The 25,668-nt window shown below is 37.5% G+C and overlaps 1 protein-coding gene across 1 annotated transcript in view; it reads left to right on the top strand.

Moving 5' to 3' along the window:
* The window catches only part of ERC2 (ELKS/RAB6-interacting/CAST family member 2), a 458,173-nt gene that overhangs the window by 104,573 nt on the left and 327,932 nt on the right, over positions 1-25,668 (top strand). The window contains exons 5-6 of the mRNA XM_075714165.1: positions 9,885-10,040; positions 18,159-18,326. Of these exons, the coding sequence (XP_075570280.1) occupies positions 9,885-10,040; positions 18,159-18,326 (324 nt within the window). The remainder of the gene's footprint in view (positions 1-9,884; positions 10,041-18,158; positions 18,327-25,668) is intronic.

Genomic DNA, 25,668 nt, shown 5'->3' with positions numbered 1-25,668 from the left:
GAGAAGAGCCACCAGAATGTTTAATATTACCACCAAACAATGAATGACTTTAGGAGCTTAATTTTGTGTAGTTTAACAAATAAGAAATGACAGAGCAAAGAGATTACAGTCCATAGATACCTATCTGAGATATTATCATTAAAAAAGAAAAAAGTCCAGTATTGAAAATAAATATATTGCAAAATACAGTGTATGGAAGCTAGAGGTAGCAAATGCACACTGAAATATGGTGTGTATATTTAACAGCATTAATGTAATTTTATGACTTGTGTTATACAGGAAGCCAGTCTAGTTTTGTTGCAATGATTGCTTCTGACTTTGTGACTGCAGATATATGTAATCAAACAGCATTTTTTTCTCATGCCTAAATCTTTGTCTGTTTAAGCAGCAAATAAAGCTGGTATATTGAAATCCTTTCCTTTAATTGCCATTGCACCCATGCATACTTTGCTTATTGTGTCCTGACAAATGCCAGATCACTGATACCTTTGAATATCAGTGATATCCAAAGTTGATTAACGCTGATTAATGTAATAAAACCAAGTAAAAAGAAATGCACTTTTCATTATTGTCTTCTTTCAATAAGAAGTACTCCTGAGCATGTGAATTGGGTCAAAACGTGCCCATGGCAGGGGGGTTGGACTAGATAGTCTTTAAAGGTCACTTCCAACCCAAACTATTCTATGGTCTTGTTCAGACAGTTCCAGGCTTATACCATTGATATTACTTGAGAGAGAAAATCAGAAACGAGTTGCCTACCGATATGGCATAAAGCTCATTTTAAGTGTAGGGTATTGACCATCCTGAAACATATATAGTCTAGCAACAAGAATTAAAAAGTCTTTAAAAACTGTAAGCTGTGAAGTAAATGAAAGTATTTGTGGTTTACCTTACTTGCAGAAAGAGCCATGTTTATGTATTGATCCAGCTTTGATATTTCAGGTATGGGTTTAGTCCCAAAAAAGCGTGTGCGTGTGTTTGCGGTGCAACATAGTCTTATTAAGATTGCATGAACTTTCACTTTCCCTTGTCTTCAAAAACAAACCTGAATATTCTCTATACTAAACTGACAATGTTAAGAAGATATATAGTAAGAGTAGTCGCTTATGGTCTGTTGATAGCATGTGTGCATATGTGCATTTAAATGCAAGTTTTATTAAATGTGAAGCTTCAAATATTTGCTTCTGATTGCTTGTTGAATGTCCTACAAGCAAGATTTTTCACAGACATATTTTAAACCTATCAGGTATTTGAAATGATGAAGAGTAGCATTTAGTTACTTTTTGTTTCAGAGTAAGACAGATGGGAATGCTGTATTATTTAGAAATGTTTTGCCCTACTATTCCACCCACTCCCCCGCCAGTGTTCAGGAAGTGTGCTATAACACTCTTGTTGTAAGGACTGGATATATAAGACTCATGAAACATTATTGTGGAAACTCATTTGTAGACTTAGTCTCCTTTCCATTGTGGAATATTATTTTCTTCAGCATCAGGACACAAACTAATTGTTTCATGTTCCAGAAGAGATGGATTTCTGCTAGGTCCAGCATAGAAATAGCTCTAACCTCTCTCACACAATATCTGCGAACTATTCTAATAAAGGAGATGAGGAAGACATACTGGTTTACTGCTGGAAGGAGGGGATAGATTAGGGTGAGTACCCTGATCTATATCACAAATCCTGCTGTATAATCTCATGTCTTTTAAAGATTTAGAGGGCCTGACCGGAAAAATCTACACAAAAGTTGCATTGTTGTAGAACTCAGAAGATGTTTATTAGTACCAGTTAATACTAAGCTGCTTCCTTAATATTACTGCAAAGGAATCTTCTTTGTGATTCAACACAGACCCGCATAGTTTGTTAGAATGCTGCTAATGTGGATAAGTCTTAGAGGTTTGAAGGAAATACTGCATCTGTTGCTATTTCAGTTTCTGAAAGATTGCCAGACTCTGTGCCACAATAAGAGCTGGTTGAAAGTTTTCCAATTGAAATTTTCTGTGGGAAAATGCTGATTCAGCTGAATCAGAAGATTTTATGGGAATGTGCCTATTATGTCAAAACTTTTAGTGAAAGCAAAGCTATGTAACTTTCTATCCATCTTGTAAGTCAACCCAACTCCCTTGTGGCAGTAGCCATTGGGAGCTCCAGGCTGTGTCTGTGTTATCTTTGAGCTACAAGGTTCCTTGCTTTCTGGCAGTTGTCCAGACAGAAAGACTTTCAGTTTTCCTGGGCAAGCCAGCAGCCTGTCTGGTGTATTTGCAGAATTGCCAGTCCTGTATTGTTCACGCATAAGGCAACAGTACCTTTGACTCCTTGAACAGTCTGTGAATGATGGTGATGTCTGGCTTCTCATCTGTCTTGTCGTCACTGATGTTTTTGATAAGTTATTCTGAAACAGATTTTAGTCTTCAAAATTTGTGAAATTTCTGGCTTCTGTTCCAATAAAAGGTTAATACAAAACTGCCAGTGACAATTTTTCTAGAGATAGAAAAACTAGTTTTTACACAGCTGTAATCACAGTATGCAGAGATTGATTACAAATAAGCTTTTCCTTGGAGAGTTCAAACTTGTTGTGATAAAATAGAAATACAGAAAATTCTTCCAAAAGTTATGTTAGATATTTCTCACTAAGCTTAAATGTTATTCTGTGATGTGTAAACCTTCTGAAGAGTGTAACAGGCTGTGCTATAAATTATTTCTGCCGTGTTATATTTGCAAACATGCAAAATACAAATGCAGTACAAAAAGCCAGACTCTTAAACACTTAGCTGGAGAGATTTGATGAGGACTACTCCCAGATGAGATGTCATAACAAGTCATGTAAGTATTAATATATTTCAGTGCAAAATCATTCTAAAGTGCAGTGAAGCTTAGGTTTTGCTTTTATCTTCAATAATAGGAGTAAAAGATTTCTAAAATGAAGTCTGATGGAGCAAGCTGATTTGATTGTAGTATCTGTGAGAGCTACAATAACTTAATGTTGTGCGTAAGCCTTGATAGCTTTTAAAATTATTTTTTTCTCTTTTCTTTCAGTATTTTTATTTTTGTGCAATTTCTCCAAATGATAGGCTTTAATGATAATTCTTCCCCTTTATTTTTTTCATTCCGTCTCAACATTTTATTTTACTTTTCTCTTTTTTAAAAAAAAGTTTATGAAAAAATATTTTGTGAACAGAACAGTTAATGTCTTAAAGATGTTTATTTTCTGTCATGTGAAAGGCTAGTAATTTAATACAAAGATTGCTTGGTTTTTGTGATCATTCATACAGACTTTGCTCTATGCTACAAGTAATACTGATTCCATGGGCAAATATTAATAAAATTTTTAGAATTCTGCTAATGGAAATCTGTCATGTTAATAATGTTAGACTGACATACTAAGTAATTGAAGTTGCATTTTACCTGTAACTTGAAAAGTTGTTATTCAAAAAGCAACTCCATAATTATATTAGATATAGGCATATAACCTAAAAGCTGGTTGGAAGTCTTCCAGAATGGGGGTGGTGGTGGTGGTGGTGTGTGTATGGTGGGTTTTTTTGTTGTGGTTTTTTTGGGGGTGTTTTTTTGGTGGTTTTTTTGGTGGTAATGTTTTGGTTTTTTAAAAGTTGCATCCCTAGTTAGTTCCTTTGTGGTTTTTAATTGATTTTTGGTGGAATACTCTTTCTCTTTGAACATACCCTTCAAGAAAGGAAAATATGGACTGCTGATTAAGATTATCTTCAGCATTTTCAGTATCAGATATTTTCCAGAAAAGAAACAGCTAGTGAAATAAAAGATAAGAAACAGCAGGTTTCACGTTCCAAGATTTTTTGTTTGTTTGTTTCCTTTGCATTCTGACACTTTTTTTCTCTTTCAGCTGGAGCTCCTTTTCTAAAAGGGGATGCAGTTAATTTGGAAACTTGTAAGATGCACAAAGGGGTTTGGTATTTCCCTTCAAAGTGTGTTACTTGGCCTATATGGCATTAAAGTATATTTGCTGTCATGGAAGGTAGCTCTCCTCAACTTTTATTTTAAATTCTTTTGTCTTAAGATTTCTTATGGAAAAGTTTTACATCCTTTTACAGCACTGAGCTCGTCTGGATTAAAACCCTCTGAAAAACTCTTCAGAGTTCAGTGCAGTGTATTTGCAAGGTTGTACAACGCAGAAACATACCTGCCAGTGAAAAGTGGTATATCATAGTGTGGTGCAAGTGAATTAATCCGCATTCAGCAGTAGGCTAGATGTATTTTTCCCATTTTCACAATGTTAGCAGTAGGTAAAATTTGACAAATCTTTTTTCTTTATTCTTTCCCCTTATCATCTTATGACTGTTTTTTTTTTTTTTTTTTTAAGTGAAAATTTGTATTCTGGACTTTTAGAACAGAATAGAATCATTAAGGTTGGAAAAGACCTCTAAGATCATCTAATCCAACCATCAACCTAACACCACCATGGCTACTAAACCATGTCCCAAAGTGCCATGTCTACACGTTTTTTAAATACTTCCAGGGATGGTGACTCCACCACCCCTCTGGGCAGCCAATGATTGACTACTCTTTCCATGAAGAAATTTTTCCTAATATCCAATCTAAACCTCCCCTGACACACCTTGAGCCCATTTCCTCTCGTCCTATTGCTAACTACTTGGGAGAAGAGACCAACAGCCACCTCACTACAACCTCCTGTCAGGTAGTTGTAGAGAGCAATAAGGTCTCCCCTCAGCCTCCTCTTCTCCAGGCTAAACAACCCCAGTTCCCTCAGCCGCTCCTCATAAGGCCTGTGCTCCAGACCCTCCACCAGCTTTGTTGCCCTTCTCTGGACATGCTCCAGCACCTCAATGTCTCTCTTGTATTGAGGGGCCCAAAACTGGACACAGTATTCCAGGTGCGACCTCACCAGTGCCGAGTACAGGGGCACAATCACCTCCCTGCTCCTGCTGGCCACACTATTCCTGATACAAGCGAGGATGCTGTTGGCCTTCTTGGCCACCTGGGCATGCTGCTGGCTCATGTTCAGCCGGCTGTCAACCAGCACCCCCAGGTCCTATAGCGTTGCATGGGGTTGTTGTGACCCAAGTGCAGGACCCGGCACTTGGCCTTGTTAAACCTCATACAGTTGGCCTCGGCCCATTGGTCCAGCCTGTCCAGGTCCCTCTGCAGGGCCATCCTACCCTCCAGCAGGTTGACACTCCCGCCCAATTTTGAAGTATCTGGAAGGGAGCTGACTGTGTATTTCTTGGGATTCCGATTCACACAAAAATTTCCTGGTCACTTTGTATGACTGTAAGCAAGTGCTTATCCTGCTGTTCATTTTAAAGCCATTCTCTTTGTGTAGTTGAACTGGTATACATGTACCTATATCAGTATAGTGTTATTATTCATTTACTGTGGTTTTGATTGTGCGATTGAACAAAACTGTTTAATGAGGGAATGGTCTTTCACAGAAGAAAAGTGCTTTTACTCTGATGCTAATTTTCAACTAACTGTTTTGAATGAGATTATTTCCATGTTCTACTGCTTGCTACAGTCATAGTACAGTGATTTTCTTATGTTTTCAGTGGAACAGGGTTTGACTGAAAATTTGATTACACATGAAAAAAAGGAATTAGATCTTATAAAGACTTGTAAATTTAACTTTTTACATCACTTTGGTTATGAACAATGCAGCTGGCTATTTGCAGAAGAGAAAAGCCAAGAAAGAAGCACTGCAGTCAGTCCTACTTTTGGGAAACACATCCATCTGCTCTACAATTAATTATATTGCAAAGCCGTTTGTGATTAATTATTAAGGGTGCTAAAAATCTTAATACAGTTTGCTAGTGAAATGCTGAACATATTTCACTGGCATCAGACATTCAGGCTTAAGATCACTGTACTACAATTACGGTGGGAGTAGTGACAGAAAAAGAATGTTCTTTCTACCCTATTGCAATTCCTGAATATTTGCCTGCAGTATATTTTGTCCCAAGACTGCAAAACCCAAATGAAGGGATACAATCAGGGCTTTATCCTGGCAGATCTTGAAAAAACTCCAGAGATGGATGATACTACCTCTCTGGGCAACCATTTCCAATGCTTATACTCATAACATAACACTTGTAGGTATTGCAAGGCTATTTTTAGGTCCCCCTTCAAGCCTTCTCTTCTCTATGCGGAACAAGCACACTTTCCTCTGCCTCTTCTTAGAGGGCAAGTACTCCAGCTCTGTTGGTGGCCTCCTGCTGAACTCATTCAAGTTCATCAAGTCTGTCTTGTACTGTGGAGCTTGAGACTGGATGCAGTATTCTAGATGAAGTCTTATGAATGCTGAGTGGAAGGCAATAATCTCTTCCCTTGATCTGCTTACTGGCTATGTTCATGTTAATACAGCCCAGGATGATGTTTGCCTTCTTTGCTGCCCGGTCACAGTGCTAGCTCCTGTTAAGCTTGCTGTCCACCAAGATTCTCAAGTCTTTTTCAGCAGAGCTGCTCCCCGGTGAGTTAGTCCCCACCTGGTACAGCTGCAAGGGGTTCTTTCTTCCCAGGCACAGGACTTTGCTTTTGTCAGATTTCCTAAGGTTCTTGTCTGCCCGTGCATCCAGTCTGTCTCGATCCCTTTGGATAGCAGCCCTGCCCTTGAGCACATTGACTGGTCTCCCAGCTTGGTGTAATCTACAGGCTTTGTGAGCCAGCACTGTTGTCACCACGTTCAGCTCACTCATAAAGATCTTAAACAGGACAGGTCCCAGTGTGGACATCATAGTACTCTTGTTACTGGCTTCTGGGTAAAGCACAGCCTATTAACCACTACCTTCTAAGCCTGATCATGGAACTAGTTTTTTACCTTGCCTAGTTGTCTACCCATCCAGACCATAATGTGTTAACTCGGATGCAAAAATATGGAAGACAGTGTCTAAAGCCTTGCTAAAGATGAGGTAAATGACACCCACTGTTCTTTCTTCATCCACAAATCTAATAATTCTATCATAGAAGGCAATTGAGTTGGTCAGGCATGATTTACTGGTGGTAAATCCCCACTGACTGTTCCCAATTACCTTCTCCTTTGTGTGATCAAAAATGTTGTCCAAGAAGACTTCACCATAATTTTCCCAGGGTACAAAGCGAGGCTGTCAAGCCTGTAGTTCCCTGGTTTGTTCTTTTGGTCTCTTCTTGATGATGAGTGCAGTATTTGTCTTCATCTGGTTGTCAGGGATCTCCCCCAGTTTCCATGATCTTTTGAAGATGCTAGAGAGTGGGCTTGCAAGGACATCAGCCAGTTGTCTCAACACCCTTGGATGCAGCCTGTTGAGTCCCATGGGTTTGTATGGGTTGAGTTCTCACAAGTAAGCCCTGACTGAGTCCTCACTGTTGATAGTCTTCTTGCTTGAACCCTTTCATTAGGCACAGAGGCCTGAGAGACCTTGTCATTGTAGACTAAGGAAAATACTTGTTTCCTATGTAGTTCAGATTAACTTGAGCTTAAGCTCAATTGCTCTGACTTTACAAAGACAGTGCAGATAGATTATTTTTATGCAGACCTTCTAATTAGGTCAAGCTGTGCTTTGAGGTGTCAAATGAACTATTATGTGACAGCTTACTTTTGCAGGCAAATGTTTCTGTATCTTAAATACTTTCATTAATGGAGATATATGGGAAAGGTCTTTGTGGTTCATTGAGTTGACATTATTTTGCAGAGAAGCTGTGAGGTTCTAAGGCTAATTTTGGTGGGACTGTTTCACACTGCACAGGTAGAATCGTCTCACACAGCTCCTATAGTGTGAATTACTGTTTTTGACTCACTAATAATGGAAAAGATGTGGGCAAATAAGTTCTTATTTACCTTACAAAAGAATAGTATTATTAACTACAGTAAGTGCCATTCTTCGAGATGTGTTGTCCCACACAGGAATAGGATTGGCTGAGAATAAGCATTCTTTATTTCCTTCGTTGAAGGCACAAAGGGTGTTCAGGATACTCTACTCAGGTACTCTAGTCAAAAGTATCTGTATTTACTCCAGCATGTTTGGTGAAAGAGCATCAGCTTCTGAGAGAAAAATCTTGAAGGACCACGGTTACTGTAAATTAAATCATATTATCATTTTATTTTTAAGTAGAATTTCTCTGGGAGTGAAAATTGTAAGGAAAATACAAATGTTAATTTCATATTATGAATACTTATCCTGTTAGATCTTGGAAAATCTACAGGATTTCAGACTATGAATATTTTCTCTTGTTTACGAACAGCTTTTATGCTGCAAACTAAATAGTTAAAATCTTTCCCATTCAAAAACCTCTATTAATTTAATTAGTGTAAGAAATAAGATTATAATAGAAGAAAATTTCTCTCAATCTGAGACTTATTATTGACTATAAAGATAAAAGGTAAAATGTTAGAGGAACGATAGTGTGCTGTCTAAATGACATTGTTTACTCCTTTCATAGCTTTGATTCCTCCTTTCATAGCTTTGATTCCATATGGATTTGTAACAGTGGTTGCTAAATTTCAAAAAGAGTCCGAGTTTCATTTTTGCTTTAGTACCACAAGTTCAGATGCTTTTTGGAACTTTGTCCAAACTATCCTGTGTCTTAAATTGCTAAATTTGCCTAGCTGTATTATGAAAGAAGGTATTACAGGAGTTCTGGTTTTGCTTGCTTTTAGGCAGCCTGGAGAAAGCATTGGTGTACTCTTAGAACTCAGGGAAATAAAACTAATTTTGAGAAAAGAAACAGAAACAATGTTGTAGTTAAGCAGACCGATTCAAGCTTAGCTTCTTCTGGTTAAAGGATCAATTAAATTTGTATTTTTTCCCAAATTAGCTTTCTAGGTTAATATCCTGATCTTACTGAATCAGGGTTGGTTTGGTTTTTTTGGTCTGGTGTGGTGGTTTTTGGTTGGTTTGGTATTTTTTTTTTTTTTTTTTTTTTACTTCAGTGGAATAAGAACTTCACCCCAATCTCTGATTTTTGATGGATGGTTGCTCCTTCATGTTCTTGAACCAATTGTCTGACCATCTGAATTACAATGTTTTCAATTTCTTAATAAATGTCTGCAAACAGGGCCTAAAGCAGATTTCCTAATGAATCATTCTGCAAAGCTCTTTTAAACAGAAAATTATGTGAGAAGTTTGCATAATCACTTTTTAAATCTGACTTACTGAAGAGATTTTGTCAATTTCTAATGACTGGCAACAACAAAAAAAATCACTGGATGTTTTCAGTACTGTGCTGGCACACGTGGCAGCCATTGTCTGCGATGTAGAAATTTTTTTGTGGTTTTGGTTGTGGCTTTGCGGTTTTGTTTATTTTGGGTCTCATAATAAAAAGTGCTAAATCACCTCTTAGTGATGTGGCTGAATTAGCGGAGGAAAAGTGTGTGAGGAGACAACCTTTCTTCCTCCTGACAGCAGGCAGAACTCTATGGAAACAGGGACACTCAGCCTCAGGCTGAGTCACATAATAAAGTGGCCTGTCGTCCTGCAGTGATGATGGACTGGCCTCCCTAGGCTAAACTTTGTGTTTAAGCTTGGAAGAATAGCCAGGCCTAGATGGTTAGCAAAGCAAATAAGGTATGTTATCATGAACATGTGGGAAATAGGGCATCTTCCATTCTCCCTTTATCCCTAACTGTGTAGGAATGAAGACAGAAGTTTGACCAGAAGGTATTCTCTACAGACTACGCAACAGAACATAGCACTGCACGTTTTTTTTTTTTTTCTGGGGGTGAAATAGGTCTAAATTCTGTATTTCTTTAAGCCAAAATCAATAGAGTTACTTTTGGTTTATGACAAATAATCTGTGTTTGTGCCATCACATCATCTTGCTATCATCTTATTTGATGTTCATGCAAGTACAGATATATTTTTGTTATGCTTTAATATATAAGTTTCATATAATTTTCAATACTCTCTTTTTTCATAACTTAGGATACAAAAATAGCATCACTTGAGCGCAATATAAGAGATCTTGAAGATGAAATACAGATGTTAAAGACAAATGGAGTTCTGAATACAGAGGACCGAGAAGAAGAAATCAAACAAATAGAAGTTTACAAGAGTCACTCAAAGTTCATGAAAAATAAGGTAAGTTCTATTAATAAAATAGCTTAATGCTGTTTAAATAATGGAAACAAAAGTTTTAACTTGACCCTTTTCAACACAAGCAGCTCTCAGCATGTCTTCTTTTGGTAAATCTCTACTATGCTGTACTCAGTAGCTATGGAGGAGTGAAGCATTTTGGATAAATAAATATGTGTTTATGTTTTGACTTACGAAGGGGTAGGGAAGAGCCTATTTCACCACTTCTGCAGAGGCTACTGCAATCTTGAGTCTATACCGTGTTCCCTTTTCCCTTTCTTGTGTATGGTGTTTTAATGTTGGCTTTTTGAATTAGTTCATAATTTTGGCTTGTACCATTTTGGCACAACTTTAATTGTGCATTTTTTTTTTCTGGTTTTGACTGTAGTTTTACAGTAGGGACTGCTGTTCCATAGATGATGCCAAATTGTAATCTAATATTTTAAAGACTTGCAATTTGATGACTGTTCCTGCAGAGAACCTTTCATTTCAAATTATTGTACATACATAATTATGGGTTGACCACAAGCAGATAGTAAATGTGTAGTAATGCAACACATTTCCTGGTATCAAGCTCACAAAACAGTATTGCTTGTTCATTATTTTAAAATACATCAGAAGTAAAGCCTGCTGTCTAAATTGTCATCCCAGGTGCTCTTTTTACCTCCTTTCATTTTGATGTGCTCAGCTGCTGTCTAGGTAAAGATGAGCACTCCAAATAGTCTTTCTTGTGAGTTCTAATATTTATTTTCTAATATTTTTATAATTGCCTTTAAAATTGTAATAAATAAATATAATGTTACAATTTGTGATGGTTTTATTCCCAGCTCTCTGCCTTGAAGGTGTTTTGTTTATGAAGTGATAAAATACTGAACTAAATTACTTGATAAAAAGAAAGAAAAAGTTTGAAATTATGGAGACTGAAGCTGATGGTTCCATTCTCATATAAATAAACTTAGGTTTTGGCAATAACATTTTTTATATTATTTATAAGCTAAACTAAGATGGGGTGAAACAAGTCACAGCTGCCTGAAGTGGAAACACTGAAAGGGAAAGACAGCCATCTCATCTCTTGCAGTGATGTTAAAAATTTGACCATAATGCCAGAATAAAATCTAGGCAAAAAACTTTAGTAGTCATGATTATTATGAAATTTTATTTTTTTTAAAAGTCTTTCCATCCTAGTTATTTGTTTGGGTTCTTATTCTGTTTAATATTTAGGGGATTTTGTGTATGTGAAATTCTAGGGAACTGAGATGGATTGATTCACTTTTTCTGAAATGTGTACTTGCAGCTCTGAAAAAAATACTTGAGGAGGAGCTGGTACTATTACCTCTCTAGAGGCCATGTGAAGCAAAAAAAAAGTAGGAGTTAATGGGCTTAAAGCACAGTTCTCTGCCTACCATTGTCTGTTGATGATAAAAATACTTAGCAATGTTGCTGTTTAAGTACAAAGTTTGCAATACCAGGTAGATAAATACTGTTACCACTCTTTCAGAGTTGGGCAATCTAACATTCAGACAGAGAAAGCATGCAGCATGTCTATGGTCATAGAATCATAGGATCATAGGTTGGAAAAGACCTTTAAGATCAACCATTAACCTAACACTACCAAGTCCACCACTAAAGCATTTAAGGGTAGAGTAGCAATTTCATATTTCCTGGCTTGGTGGCTGGATTATTTTTAATGAAAGTAAAACCTAGGAATCATTAAGATTGGAAAGGACCTCTAAGATCAGCCGAGGCCAACTGTATGAAGTTTAACAAGACCAGGTGCCGGGTCCTGCACTTGGGTCACAACAACCCCATGCAACGCTACAGGCTTGGGGAAGAGTGGCTGGAAAGCTGCCTCGTGGAAAAGGACCTGGGGGTGCTGGTTGACAGCCGGCTGAACATGAGCCAGCAATGTGCCCGGGTGGCCAAGAAGGCCAACAGCATCCTGGCTTGTATCAGGAATAGTGTGGCCAGCAGGAGCAGGGAGGTGATTGTGCCCCTGTACTCGGCACTGGTGAGGTCGCACCTGGAATACTGTGTCCAGTTTTGGGCCCCTCACTACAAGAAAGACATTGAGGTGCTGGAGCGTGTCCAGAGAAGGGCAACAAAGCTGGTGAAGGGTCTGGAGCACAGGCCTTATGAGGAGCGGCTGAGGGAACTGGGGTTGTTTAGTGTGGAGAAGAGGAGGCTGAGGGGAGACCTTATAGCTCTCTACAACTACCTGAAAGGAGGTTGTAGTGAGGTGGGTGTTGGTCTCTTCTCCCAAGTAGTTAGTGATAGGACGAGAAGAAATGGGCTTAAGGTGTGTCAGGGGAGGTTTAGATTGGATATTAGGAAAAATTTCTTCATGAAAGGGTAGTCAAGCATTGGAACAGGCTGCCCAGAGGGGTGGTGGAGTCACCATCCCTGGAAGTGTTTAAAAAACGGGTAGACGTGGCACTTCGGGACATGGTCAGAGAATGAAACGGTGCCAGCACCTACTGGAGAATCTGAGTTCTCTGATTTTCAGTATTTTTGTCTAATTTAGACCTTCATTATCTTCTTGACAAGATGCTTTTACTTTGTCTGAATTCCACAGTGAGTATAGGAGTAAGAAATTGCACCGCTGTGTAGTATTGGATACTGAAGATTTTCCATCTCAGAAGAGCTGTTACTGTCTCCCAGTTTGGAAACTGTAGTATCTTGTAAACTACATCACAGGAAATGCTGGTGTCTTGGGACATTGGAGCATATTTTTATCTTCTCCAGGCTGTTTTTGCTACAGAAGAAAAGGAAGTGTTAGTGCCCACGTGGAATTAAACCAGATTTATTAAAAAAAAATTAAAAAAAAATCAAAGAATATATTTCTTCTGTTGAAAAAAGTAGTTCTTAAACTACTGAAAAGTAGCTAAAGTTCCTAAGTAGCATTCTCATCAGGAAAATTGTTTTGCCTATTTAAACATCGTTAATTTCAAAGCAATTAAGTTTTAGTAATTTACAGCAAGAGTCCTAACGCATCTTAGCAAATCTGTTGATATAAAAATAATGTGCAAAGCCTAGTATATTGCTGACAATCTTCTGATGTTTTTGAGAGGAAAAGCTTCACTATATTTTTGTGGTAAGCAAGCAGACAAATGAGAAGACTATTAGACATGCCTTGTTTTGTCACAATCTTCTGATCTTTGATAAATGCCACATTCTGATGAAAATTTGTCTGTTTTCTTTCACCAGTCCTTTTTTTCCACTTAAAATTGAGATTTTCAGCAGAAGATACTATTTTTATCATTCATCTGAGAACCTTTCAAGGTGGAAAAGTATTTATGTAGCTGTCAGCAAACAGATCTTATTATACCTGATCTGTTGAACCTGAGATTGTTGGTAAATTCCGATAAACAGAAGTGTTGATTGATGGCAAAGAGCAGAACAAAACTCTTCTCACAGTTAACAGTCTTAGGTGCTATAAAGCTCTTAATACTTCACATTCTTGAAATATATCTTGTTTTAAATCTGTTCTTGATTTAAATAAATGGGAAGGTGTTAAATGGAATACTGAATATTATTTATTGTACGTGAGTGGCAGAGGATGTTGGGAAGTGTTTCTTTTCTTAACTAATTCTTAGTAATATTCACTCCTTCTAAATATATAGGCTTTAATTCTGACTTGCAGTTAAACAGAAGTTGTAGAAAAGAAATAGAAAACTCGCTTAGGGTTTTTTCTTTCTTGCCCACTTGATGAGGACTCTCCTTGCTCTGTTTTTGAAAGGACAAAAATTGCCATAACTAACATGATGCAGAAATTGTCAGAACAAGTCTTAAAGTTTTCATGACTAAGGGGAAGCTTCAAATACCTTCATTGAGGATATGAAGAAAACATATGGGATGATATGCATTTTTTAAAATAATTTCTACTTTGCAAGACTTCCTTCTCTTACTAGGGTTCATACTTTGGCTAGCAGCCAGATATTCAAAGGAACATTCTTTCAGGTGCAAGTTTGCATTCTGAAATTTAAGTAGTTCTTTGAGTATTAGATCTCTCATGCTATCAACAGGAATGAGTATGAAAATCTAGTGATAGTTCAGTACAACTTCAGCAAATTACTGTTAAGATGAGTTTTAAGAATTGATTAGGCTGTAACAAGGCTCTCTGTAATTAATGTCTGTGTATAACAACTTTTCACACTGTATGAAGGAAGCATACAAGTTGTAGATGATCCTGCAGAAGAAATATACAGGAAAAGAACTACAGCATTTTTTTGTGGATAGGCCTGGAAATGTGATAAACACTTTAAAAATAGACCAATATAATGTGTAGAATCTACAGATAGACTTGTAGAGTCTCCTGTAGGCAACCACTTAATTTCATTTGCATTGTTACTGTTTTTCCTTTACTTATATCCTTCACTTTAAAAAGCAGTTGCCATTTGTCACATAATACCAGATCCTCATGATGCGTAAATCAGTATAGTTTCATTTAATGGAATTATTTACTTAAAGATTTAGCCTGTTAATTTTCATATGCAATATTGCAATATTCAGGGGAAAATATCTTACTTTTTTTGATTTTCTTTTTTTCTTTTTTCCTTTTACTTTTTTCTTCTTTCTTTTTTGTTTTTTCTTTTTTCTTTTTTATCTTTTTTCTCGTTTTTCCTTTTCTCGTTTTTCCTTTTCTCGTTTTTCCTTTTCTCGTTTTTCCTTTTCTCGTTTTTCCTTTTCTCGTTTTTCCTTTTTTCGTTTTTCCTTTTTTCGTTTTTCCTTTTTTCGTTTTTCCTTTTTTCGTTTTTCCTTTTTTCGTTTTTCCTTTTTTCGTTTTTCCTTTTTTCGTTTTTCCTTTTTTCGTTTTTCCTTTTTTCGTTTTTCCTTTTTTCGTTTTTCCTTTTTTCGTTTTTCCTTTTTTCGTTTTTCCTTTTTTCGTTTTTCCTTTTTTCGTTTTTCCTTTTTTCGTTTTTCCTTTTTTCGTTTTTCCTTTTTTCGTTTTTCCTTTTTTCGTTTTTCCTTTTTTCGTTTTTCCTTTTTTCGTTTTTCCTTTTTTCGTTTTTCCTTTTTTCGTTTTTCCTTTTTTCGTTTTTCCTTTTTTCGTTTTTCCTTTTTTCGTTTTTCCTTTTTTCGTTTTTCCTTTTTTCGTTTTTCCTTTTTTCGTTTTTCCTTTTTTCGTTTTTCCTTTTTTCGTTTTTCCTTTTTTCGTTTTTCCTTTTTTCGTTTTTCCTTTTTTCGTTTTTCCTTTTTTCGTTTTTCCTTTTTTCGTTTTTCCTTTTTTCGTTTTTCCTTTTTTCTTTCCTAGTTACTCTATGTAATGTCATGTAAGATTTTGGTGTGTAAAAATAATAATGTAAGAAAAAGGATAATGGTTTTCTGGAAATGCTAGTATCTAAGGAAGTGAAATTATTGGAGGTGACAGATTCATAAATTGAGAAGGAAGACAAAGGAACTAGGGTTTCAGGAAAGGAGGTGAAGCAAGATCATATTGGGCAATATTGAAAAAGCAGTGACAGGCAAATTACACATATGAAATATGTGAGGTAGGGGGAAGGTCAGGATCAGAGGACAAGCTTGGAGTTCTTTAGATGCTACAGCACTTATACCCAGACTTGCAGGTTATCTTCATTGTAATCTTTATAAAGTACAAAAGCGTTTTTGCCTTTGTCTTTTTTTGTACTGAGATCAGGAGATCTCATTGAATTGTGACTGTTGGTCTTCCACACCACTTATGATATAGCAAAGTGAAAATGTTTGGACATCTGCTGGATACAGAAATTTATTTCATGCCCTGTTGAATTTATTTTACGCACTAATAGATGATGCAGAACTTTAAAAAAGCAAATATAGCCAGGTCTAAAAATTTCTTTTTAAAAGTTACGTGATTTCTTTTTAGGCCTTTGGTATTTTTCATACTTAATTTTTTTTAAATTGAAGTTTTAGTACATTTTCACCATTACACTTTATTTTAATAAAACACCAGCCAAAAGCCTAATTATTCAACACAGTTTTTTGGTAGTGGTTTTTTTTTTTTTTTTGGTGGTGGGTTTTTTTTTTTTTTCATTTTTTATTTGAGAGCTCTAACACGTTTTTAAACTCCTGGCAATTTGTAGGTCTTGTAGCCAGAACTTTATGCTAAACAGATTCTGTTTCTGAAACACAAAGAACATAGTGGTAATGAAAATGAAGCTTTTTTCTTTTTTTTTCCTTGATTATTTCTCAGGGTGTGTGTTGTGTCATGGAAAAAAGTGGGAAGAGTTTCTAGGAGAGATTAAATGCCTGTGATGTTCACATGGGTCTCGTATAAAGCATGTGATGTAATTCAGATTGGCTGCAGATCTACGTTTTGTCTTTATATCTTGTAGACAGATTTTCCCATTGTTCATTTTGTGTACATTTTTGTCTCGGTTGCCATACTTGTTTACCAGTTCTGGCAAGGGAGGGAGGAAGGTGGTTTGCTTTCAAGAGAAAGTTTTCACTGTCATTTTCTTAACTGCACTGTTTACTTTTTCTTGACATCTGTTTTTTGTACACTGCTTTTCTTATTTTGATATTTTCAGACTGTGAAGGTGATTGCTTTTGGTGCCAGTATAGATTCTTGATTTTTGTACAGTAGCTTAGGGGTGGCTAGCCAAGTACCTTAACCAGCTAGACAAACATACTAAGATTTATAAAGAGAAATAAGGAATAAATATATTAAGATATGAATATAGACCATAGTTAGAAGAAACTTTTTTAACATTTAATTTTTAAGGATACACTTGCAATGAAAAACAAACTAGAAATATTTTGATCAGCAGTAAATGTTTCCAGTGATTGTGCTACACAATATTGAATCTGCAAAATATTTTAGTACGTGGATCTTTAGGATGTGGTTGAGTATGATCAACCTGTGGATACATATTCTTTTTTTCCTGGGGATTTTTTGAATTGCCTTCCAACTAGCCCTTCTAGATTTCTTGTGTCCCAAATGTCTGTTGGGATGCAACTGATGGGAGAGAATGGAAGGAGCTCTTCTAGCACTTCTCTGGTTGTTGCAGAATTGAAACTTGAATTTTAAAGAAAAATGTCTATGCCTTACAGTCATCAAGAAAACTTTACAAATATAAAGGAAGTGTGGTTTCACTGAGTTATGCAGATGCACTGAAGTGTTTTATTTCAAATAATCCTCATGAGATGATATATCAGAACTCATTTGGTGACCAGTGTTATTTCACAGGACTTTAAGATGAATAGTTGTATGTCACCTAATTTGCCATCCTTTAGGGTCATTTTTTGTATTGTCCAGTGCTTTGTTCAGATTAATATATTGTAAATCCACCATGCTTTTGTGTTCTGTGGATACATCTCCCATTTATCATTGTGGAAAGGCAAGAATAATCACAATTCCATGACATTTACTGATGAAGCTTAAATTCACTTAAATTCAGAAGCTCCTTCTTAGTGACTGGGTTTCTGCTCTGTCCCCTAGGATATGCTTTCACAATCTCACAGGCCTTTCACTCTGTGGAATTTTTTATAACATTTTCCCCAGACTTCTCTTAAGTTAATCACTTTGGCTTGGCTTTCCTAGTAACTGAGAATTCCATATGAACTGCCAGAGAGGGAAAAAAGGAGGTGGGGATGGTGAGCAACAACACATTTGCAAGAACAGTGAAGTTAAAATTCCACTTCTCTGTTTCCCTGTCCTTACTAAGATGCCTGCTCTTCCTTATCAGGCTCCTAAAAAAACCTTGATTCACCCTGGCCAATGATAAATCACAAGAATCATGCTGTTGGAAGGAATAGGCTATTGAATTGAATTTATACTTTTATGAACACTTTTTTTCCTATGCATTTTGTCTGTCCTGCCAGACTTGCTTCACACAGGATAAATTCCTTTGAACTTAAGTGAGGTCCATGGTGAATTTATAGGCCAAATCATCATGTATAATCTTTAAGAGTTTCCTTTTAACTTCTGCAACAGCAGGACAATAATTCTTAAAACAGGGTACGTTAAATTACAAGAAACTCAAGTTGAAGTTGTGAGTGTAAAAAGCCCAAATCTTAATTCTCTTCCAGAATTTACAGGTGTCTGAGTTGTATTATATCATGGTCATTCACACCTTTCAGATTTCAAGTGCAACTATGAATTGGAAATGAAATTAATGATTTAACCTTTTTTTTTCCCCATTACAGATTGACCAACTGAAACAAGAACTCTCAAAGAAAGAATCAGAACTTCTTGCCTTACAAACTAAGCTTGAAACCCTTAGCAATCAGAATTCAGATTGCAAGCAACACATTGAAGTGCTTAAAGAGTCACTTACTGCCAAAGAACAGAGAGCTGCCATACTTCAGACAGAGGTATTGTATCTTCTAATCATAAAATGCAATAGAAATATTTAGTTAACAGCATGTGTCATGGTGATGATGTGTTTGTTGCAAGTCTGTGTAGAAGACACTTCGTTAAAGAATAGTGAAATAATATAAAACCCTTTAAATGCCAATATAATTGGTATATATTTTTTGGTAGTACACAAGCTCTCACTGTAGAATTTTTTTAGAAGCACCTATGATTACATTTTAAGAAAATATTTCTGCCTAATTCTCATTGGCTTCAATGAGGGGAACTTGGCCTTAATGACTTGATTGTTGTGATTTCATTCCTTGTTTCTTCATCTATTAGTTGACAATGAGTTTTCCTTTTGGTTGCTATGGCTTGATGCTTCTTTTCTACTGTATATTTCTATTCTGAAGAGTGAAGCTACTGATGTATTTTGAAGGGATCTGTTGAAAGATGCATGATATTAATCTGTGGTTATTGTTTCAAGTGCAATCAACGTTTATTTTAAAATATGGATAATTTCAGTCTTTAAAACAGGCCAGCGTATTAGTTATGTGTGTACCTAAAAAGTCAGATCATAAAAATATGGGTGATGGAATACGAGGTTGAGGTGGTTGTCACGTTTGATGGAATGTGTAAATGCAGTGTTAAAAATGTTGTCCATTAGTTCATTTTCTGGGGTTTTAAAAAACTTCATAGTCTTGGAGCACACAATACTGATTAGATTGTTTCATACTGTAACTTAATTTTATTTTTCATGTGTGCACCCCTTTCAAGAAACAGAAATACCTGTGAAGTTCAGTCATACAGTGCAAATAGTTTCTATTCAGAAAAGAGTATTATTTAAGGTATACAAGAATCTTACAGAATGTTTCAAATTTCTGGCTAACAAAGCTCTTGGAGAAAAAGCAGCTTAAACTCATCATTCTCATGGAAGAAGGAAATAAATATTTCTAAGATTGTGATTATCCCTCCGTGCTGTATGTCTTACCCTCTGTACGTTAAGAAGATACAGATGAAATCTTGGAATTTCCAGTTTGTGTTTAGTGGGCCAGCCAGCATATGTATATAATACAAAATAATCATAATAGAACAAGGGTAAAAACTCCAGCAATTTTGGCAGATCTCAATCTAGCTTTTGAGTAGTAAAGATTACATATTTTAAATCTTCGGCTGTGCAAATCTGTTTTGCAAGGTTTGTATTACCTGTCACGCTGCTGAGGATAGTGATGAATTCCATTGGCTCTCCACTAATTTAATTTCTTAATTCTTTATCAGACTGGTATGTATTCAAGGCTTTACAGTCTTACGGCTGGCAGATGGGCAGTGATAAAAAGAACTGAATCTACAGTGCTCTTTATGAAGGGCTGCTGGGATTGTGCAGTCCTGGTGGAGAACCTGTTGGTTCCTGCAGGTGTTCAATTCTTCTTCTTCCCAGCTTCTATATAAGGCAGCTGAGCTTGAACCTTTTACATGAGCAATTTAAGTTAAAATTAGCTGTAATTGCCTGTTGGTGTCCGGGTGACGATTGTGTTGTGTCTGCTTATTGTTAGTCTCTCAGGGAAACCAAATGAAAAATTCACGTTAAAATGATCAGAGAGGTAGCTTGATAGAAGGAATCCTATATAATAGCAGAGAATAAATCCCTTTTGTTTGGCCTAATATCATGTTATTTGTGATATAAGTGATTGTGTTATTTCATACAAATAATATGAGATTCTTCCAGCTTTCAATGAAAAATAAAATCTGTTTAGGTATAGGATTAGTGAAAGATAAGTTCAGTATTTTCTATTCAGTGGAAGATATCAGTTCCTAGTTTTGATTTTGTATTTTAATGAACCCTTTACTTCTGTATAATCCAAAGCATTCCGATGACAAGCCTTGGTTTGTTTCTGAATAAAATAACACTGTAAGCTAGGTGGGTCATTGCAGGTATGAGACTTAAAAATGAAGCAAAACAACTCATAAATGTCCTCACAGTATATCTTGGTTCTAGACAGTCAAGTCTGTCTCTGCATGGACTTGCTAAATCAATTGAACCTGAATTTGTTTGTGACTGAATCTTCAGAAATTCTGGTTTTTATTTCATATGCATTATTGTCAGCCTTCAGTAATTACATTGCCTCATAAATTGATGAAGCTCTAAAACACTGCAAACTCTTTTATATTCCCCATAGAAATCTAGGTGATTTCCATTTTCTGCTTTGAGTAGGGTGTAGGTAATGATTTTATCAGACAACAGGTTTTTGAGTTTCTTTTCTCTTTTTAAGATATCTTTGTAAAGGGAATTGGGGAAAGTTGGTGAATTATGTCCACCTCTTATGGGAAGCAATTTTAATTAAAATTTGTTTTAATTGTCTGTTCATGTGCAGGAGGCTTTTGGCAGAAGGGTCGCATTAATGTAACTATTTTTGTTTTTCCTTCTGGGAGATCATATGAAAATGAAGGCCTGAATATTGGGTTAATACCAGACTTCATTTTGGGATATGATACATCTTAAGATGCATTAGAAGCAACATGAAGAAAACAAGTTCCAATTCCAGTTATAGACATGTATTGGTGCAGCCACTATTTGAAATGGTTTACCAAATAATTTTGATCTAATAGCGGATTTAAAATGGGAAATACTTCACTTGCCTCAAATTTTCTTCTATTTACTTTTGAAAAGATAGCATTATAGGATGTGCTTTTGTATACACCATTTACCTGTGAGGCACAGACTTTAACCTGTGTTAAACTTTAAATTATGTCTATTGGGTTTGCGTGGCAAGGTTTTGGTAGAGTTGGGGGCTACAGGGGTGGCTTCTGTGAGAAGCTGCTAGAAGCTTCCCCTATGTCCAATAGAGCCAATGCCAGCCGGCTCCAAGACAGAGCCACTGCTGGCCAAGGCTGAGCCAAAAATCTGGCACAACTGCAGCCAGAGAGAGGAGTGAGAATATGTGAGAGGAATGACTCTGCAGACACCAAGGTCAGTGAAGAAGGAGGGGGAGGAGGTGCTCCAGGTGCTGGAGCAGAGATTCCCCTGCAGCCCGTGGTGCAGACCATGGTGAGGCAGCTGTGCCCCTGCAGCCCATGGAGGTCCATGGTGGAGCAGATATCCACCTGCAGCCCGGGGAGGACCCCACGCTGGAGCAGGTGGATGTGCCCAAAGGAGGCTGTGACCCTGTGGGAAGCCCACGCTGGAGCAGGCTCCTGGCAGGACCTGTGGAGCTGTGGAGAGAGAGGAGCCCACGGTGGAGCAGGTTTGGTGGCCCGACTTGTGACCCCGTGGGGGACCCACGCTGGAGCAATCAGCTCCTGAAGGGCTGCACCCCATGGAAGGAGCCCATGCTGGAGCAGTTCGTGAAGAACTGTAGCCCGTGGGAAGGACCCACATTGGAGAAGTTTGTGGAGGACTGTCTCCCATGGGAGGGACCCCACGCTGGAGCAGGGAAGAGTGTGAGGAGTCCTCCCCTGAGGAGGAAGGAGCGGCAGAGACAACGCGTGATGAACTGACCACAACCCCCATTCCCCATCCCATTGCGCTGCTTGGGGGGAGGAGGCAGAGCAAATTGGTAGTGAAGTTGAGCCTGGGAAGAAGGGAGGGGTGGAGGGAAGGTATTTAAGATTTAGTTTTTATTTCTCATTACCCTACTCAGTTTTGATTGGCAATAAATTAAACTGATATTCCCCAAGTCGAGTCTGTTTTGCCCGTGATGGTAATTGCTGAGTGATCTCCCTGTCCTTGTCTCGACCCACGAGCTTTTTCACTATATTTTCTCTCCCCTGTCCAGTTGAGAAGGGGAGTGATTGTCATGGTTTAGCCCCAGCCAGCAGCTAAGCACCACGTAGCCTCTCTCTCACTCCCCCTGCCCCAGTGGGATGGGGGAGAGAATTGGAAGAATAAGGGTGAGAAACACTCCTGGGTTGAGATAAGAACAGTTTAATAATTGAAATAAAATAAAGTAAAATAGTAGTGATAATAATAACAATATAATAATAATAGTAATAATAATAAACGAAGCATGTGATGCACAATGCAATTGCTCACCACCTGCCAACCGATACCCAGACAGTTCCCGAGCAGCGATCACTGCCCCCTGGCCAACTCCCCCAGTTTCTATACTGAGCATGACATCATATGGTATGGAATAGCCCTTTGGCCAGTTTGGATCAACTATTCTGGCTGTGCCCCCTCCCAGTTTCTTGTGCACCTGGCAGAGCATGGGAAGCTGAAAAGTCCTTGACTAGCATAAGCAGTACTTAGCAACAACTAAAACATCAGTGTGTTATCAACATTCTTCTCCTACTAAATCCAAAACACAGCACTATGCCTGTTACTAGGAAGAAAATGAACTCTATCCCAGCTGAAACCAGGACAGTGATAGAGCGGCTTTGGTGGGCACTTGGCATCCAGCCAGAGTCAACCCACCGCAGTCCTTCAGCAATTTACCTGATCTGAAAATACTTTAATATGCATACTTTGGGCAATATTAATTACATCTCATTTTTTTATCTTTTTAAGATGCACTGAATGTTTTATTACTTCCCTGTACTTTATCGTGGAGGTGCAGCACATCTTAAATCTGCTGAAAAACATCTTTACCCTTATGTTATGTAGGTAGAAATAAAGCACACTGTGTACCCATTAGTTTTTCAAGCCAGGACTTAACAGGAAAGAACAGTACTTTTGTTTGTTATTTTAAAGCCCCAAGATTGTTGTAGGCATGTCATAGGCTGTACAGCTTCCCATCTAGAAAATTAGATATTCGGGGGTTAGAAACAAAGAGTGGTTTCTGGAGTTAAATAATATTGAGGCATGCAAGAGATATGTGGTTGGTGTGAACATACTTTTCACCTCTTTTGAATAGATTTTGAATTAAGAGCTCCTTAAAACTACTGAGCTATCCAGTCTTGTTTCCTGGAATAGAGTTTTACAGCAGCTTTCAGCTAGCCATAAGAAATACGCTCATATGACGAAACACAGCATTTGTCATAAATTGCTATGTAACTACCTGAGAATGTCACTTGCCTTCTCTAACAATCATGAAAACAAGTGACAGATCTCTGTGTCTAAGCAATTTCACAGAGTAGAAAATAAGATTCTTCAAGGCTGACATGCATGTTCTAATGATGTTCTATTGTTACATATTTTTAAGACCCTCAGGGTTTTGGCACATTCCTTACCACCCTGCTGTATGTTAGGGAGTTTTTCTGGTTAAAAATGATTGCCAGAATGTCTCTTCTCCACAAACTAATATGTTACAACTTCCAGACTGGGTACGCAGTTTATTGGAGAGAGAGTCTGTTAAACTGTGGGCTTTCTGGATAAATGTGCTGGAGCTCCGAGGAACACAAAAGCTGGACAGTGGCTGGATTTGTAGATTGCGATGTCTACTCTTTTGTAGGCTGAAGTCCTTGTTTCTTATCAATATTTAGATAAAAACAGAAAGAACACATCCTTAACATAAGCACCAAGAAGACACCTCAATAAAAAATAATTACTAAGGCTGTAGACCACTCATTGGATACTGTAAGTTTGAGGGCTTTTAAAGCTGATCTTGTTCCTAGTGTTAGTCAGCTTTGAGATGGTTGAAAACAGGCTATTTGTGCTGCTTACACTTTTTCTTATTCAGGATGGAAATGCCTCCTTTATTCTCACACTTCTTTTGCCAGCTTATTTGCCCTTCATGTATTTTGACTGAGCAGTGGACCGATATGTGGCAATAAGAATGAAGTAATATTTTTGTTTGTTTTGTGGTATGCTTCATTGTACATTTTAATTAACAAATTCATGTCTTTAGGCTGCATTCTCCTGTTACGTCCTGTACAAACTAAATGTGATGCAGCAAGACAGGAAAGTTCAAAATGATGCCTTGGAGTAAAATTGTCCTGAACTCTCTTTATACTTACTCTTAGTTTTATGAGGAGCCTTTTTGGTAATCACTTTGCAAATACCAACTTCATATAACTCAACAATGTCTGTCTTCAGTACTCAGCAATATCTTGTCTTTCAAAAGGACCTTTTATATTTCCAGTTAATCTTTAGTTTGGAGAGCTCCAGGGGAGTAGAGAGAATGTTTATATCTCATACGAATCTTTGCTGAAAATGTTACATTTGGTTATGTGTGAGAGACTAAATGTGGTCTAATTCCAAATAGCAACAGAGGCCATTGATGTTTTGTTTCTGAGATATATATATATATATATTAAGCTGTGTTAAATTAAATAACAAACCAACAACAAATCAAAAGCTCCTCTAATGAAGCTCATGCATTTCCTGCAGGGAATACAATCCCTGCAACAAGAGAGCCGTGATAGGATAGAGGGGCTTTCTATGCACTAAAACCAGGATCCTTCTTACCAAAGACCTGAAAATAAGCAAGTGTCATTTACATGGTGATCAAGCATGTGGCTTGCCACTGTAGATGAATGAGGAATAAAAATACTGCTTTGCCAGCTGGGCTCTCTCTGAGACCCCAGTTTTAAGCTGACTAAGCTAAGGCCTAGACTGTGCTGTGGTAGCAATCCGGCAATGATTCTAGACATAGCAGGTTTTGTTCTCTGCAGCCAGAAATTGGGAAAAGATTTTGTTTGCTTAGAGCAACTGAATCTTATATCTCCAGGCCTCAGGTCTTATTTAAAGGGAGGGGAATGGCTTCCAGCAGCAGATGGGAAAACAGCTGCAGGAAGATGCAGGGTGAATGGCAGCCATCCAGCAGGTGGAAATCATTATGGAAGGAATTTTGTACTGTACAAACTATTGTTGGTCGTTCCCAGAGGAGTAAAGTTAATAACATTTTGGCCTGCATTAAGCCACACTCCTTTCCTACTGCATGTCCACATTGTCTATTTATAGAATAGATAGTTTTTGTTACTTATCACTGTAGAATTTTATGCTGTCCTAAAACATGCTCATAACCTGCTTTGAAGGGCTTCTTTCTGGAGATGAAAGTAACCATTAGAGGCCAGTTCTAATCCTGAGCTGAGTAAAGTATTGGTAGTTGCAGTGTCAACTTCCTGCCGAAATAGGATTACTTTGTAATCATCTTGTAATTAAATCAGTTTAGTAAATCCTGTAATAAAAGCAATCCTCAGCAGGATCTCAGTTACTCCATAACAAGCCTTTTATTATTGTTTAGCTTAATAATGGTGCTCTGCAGGTTATCTTCAGGTTTTGAAGACAGCAGCTGCATATGATGCAACAGGATGTGATGCATAGAATCACATAATGATTGAGGTTGGAAGGGAGCTCTGGAGGTCATCTGGTCCAACCCCCCTGCTCAAGCAGGGTCACCTAGAGCTGGTTGTCCAGGCCCATGTCCAGATAGCTTTTGAATATCTCCAAGGATGGAGACTCCACAACCTCTCTGGGCAACATGT

Source organism: Pelecanus crispus, chromosome 7, assembly GCF_030463565.1.
Source record: "Pelecanus crispus isolate bPelCri1 chromosome 7, bPelCri1.pri, whole genome shotgun sequence".
NCBI classification, from domain to species: Eukaryota; Metazoa; Chordata; class Aves; order Pelecaniformes; family Pelecanidae; genus Pelecanus; species Pelecanus crispus.
The sequence above is the reverse complement of the archived record's forward strand: the minus strand, read 5'-3'. Positions and strand labels throughout refer to the sequence as shown.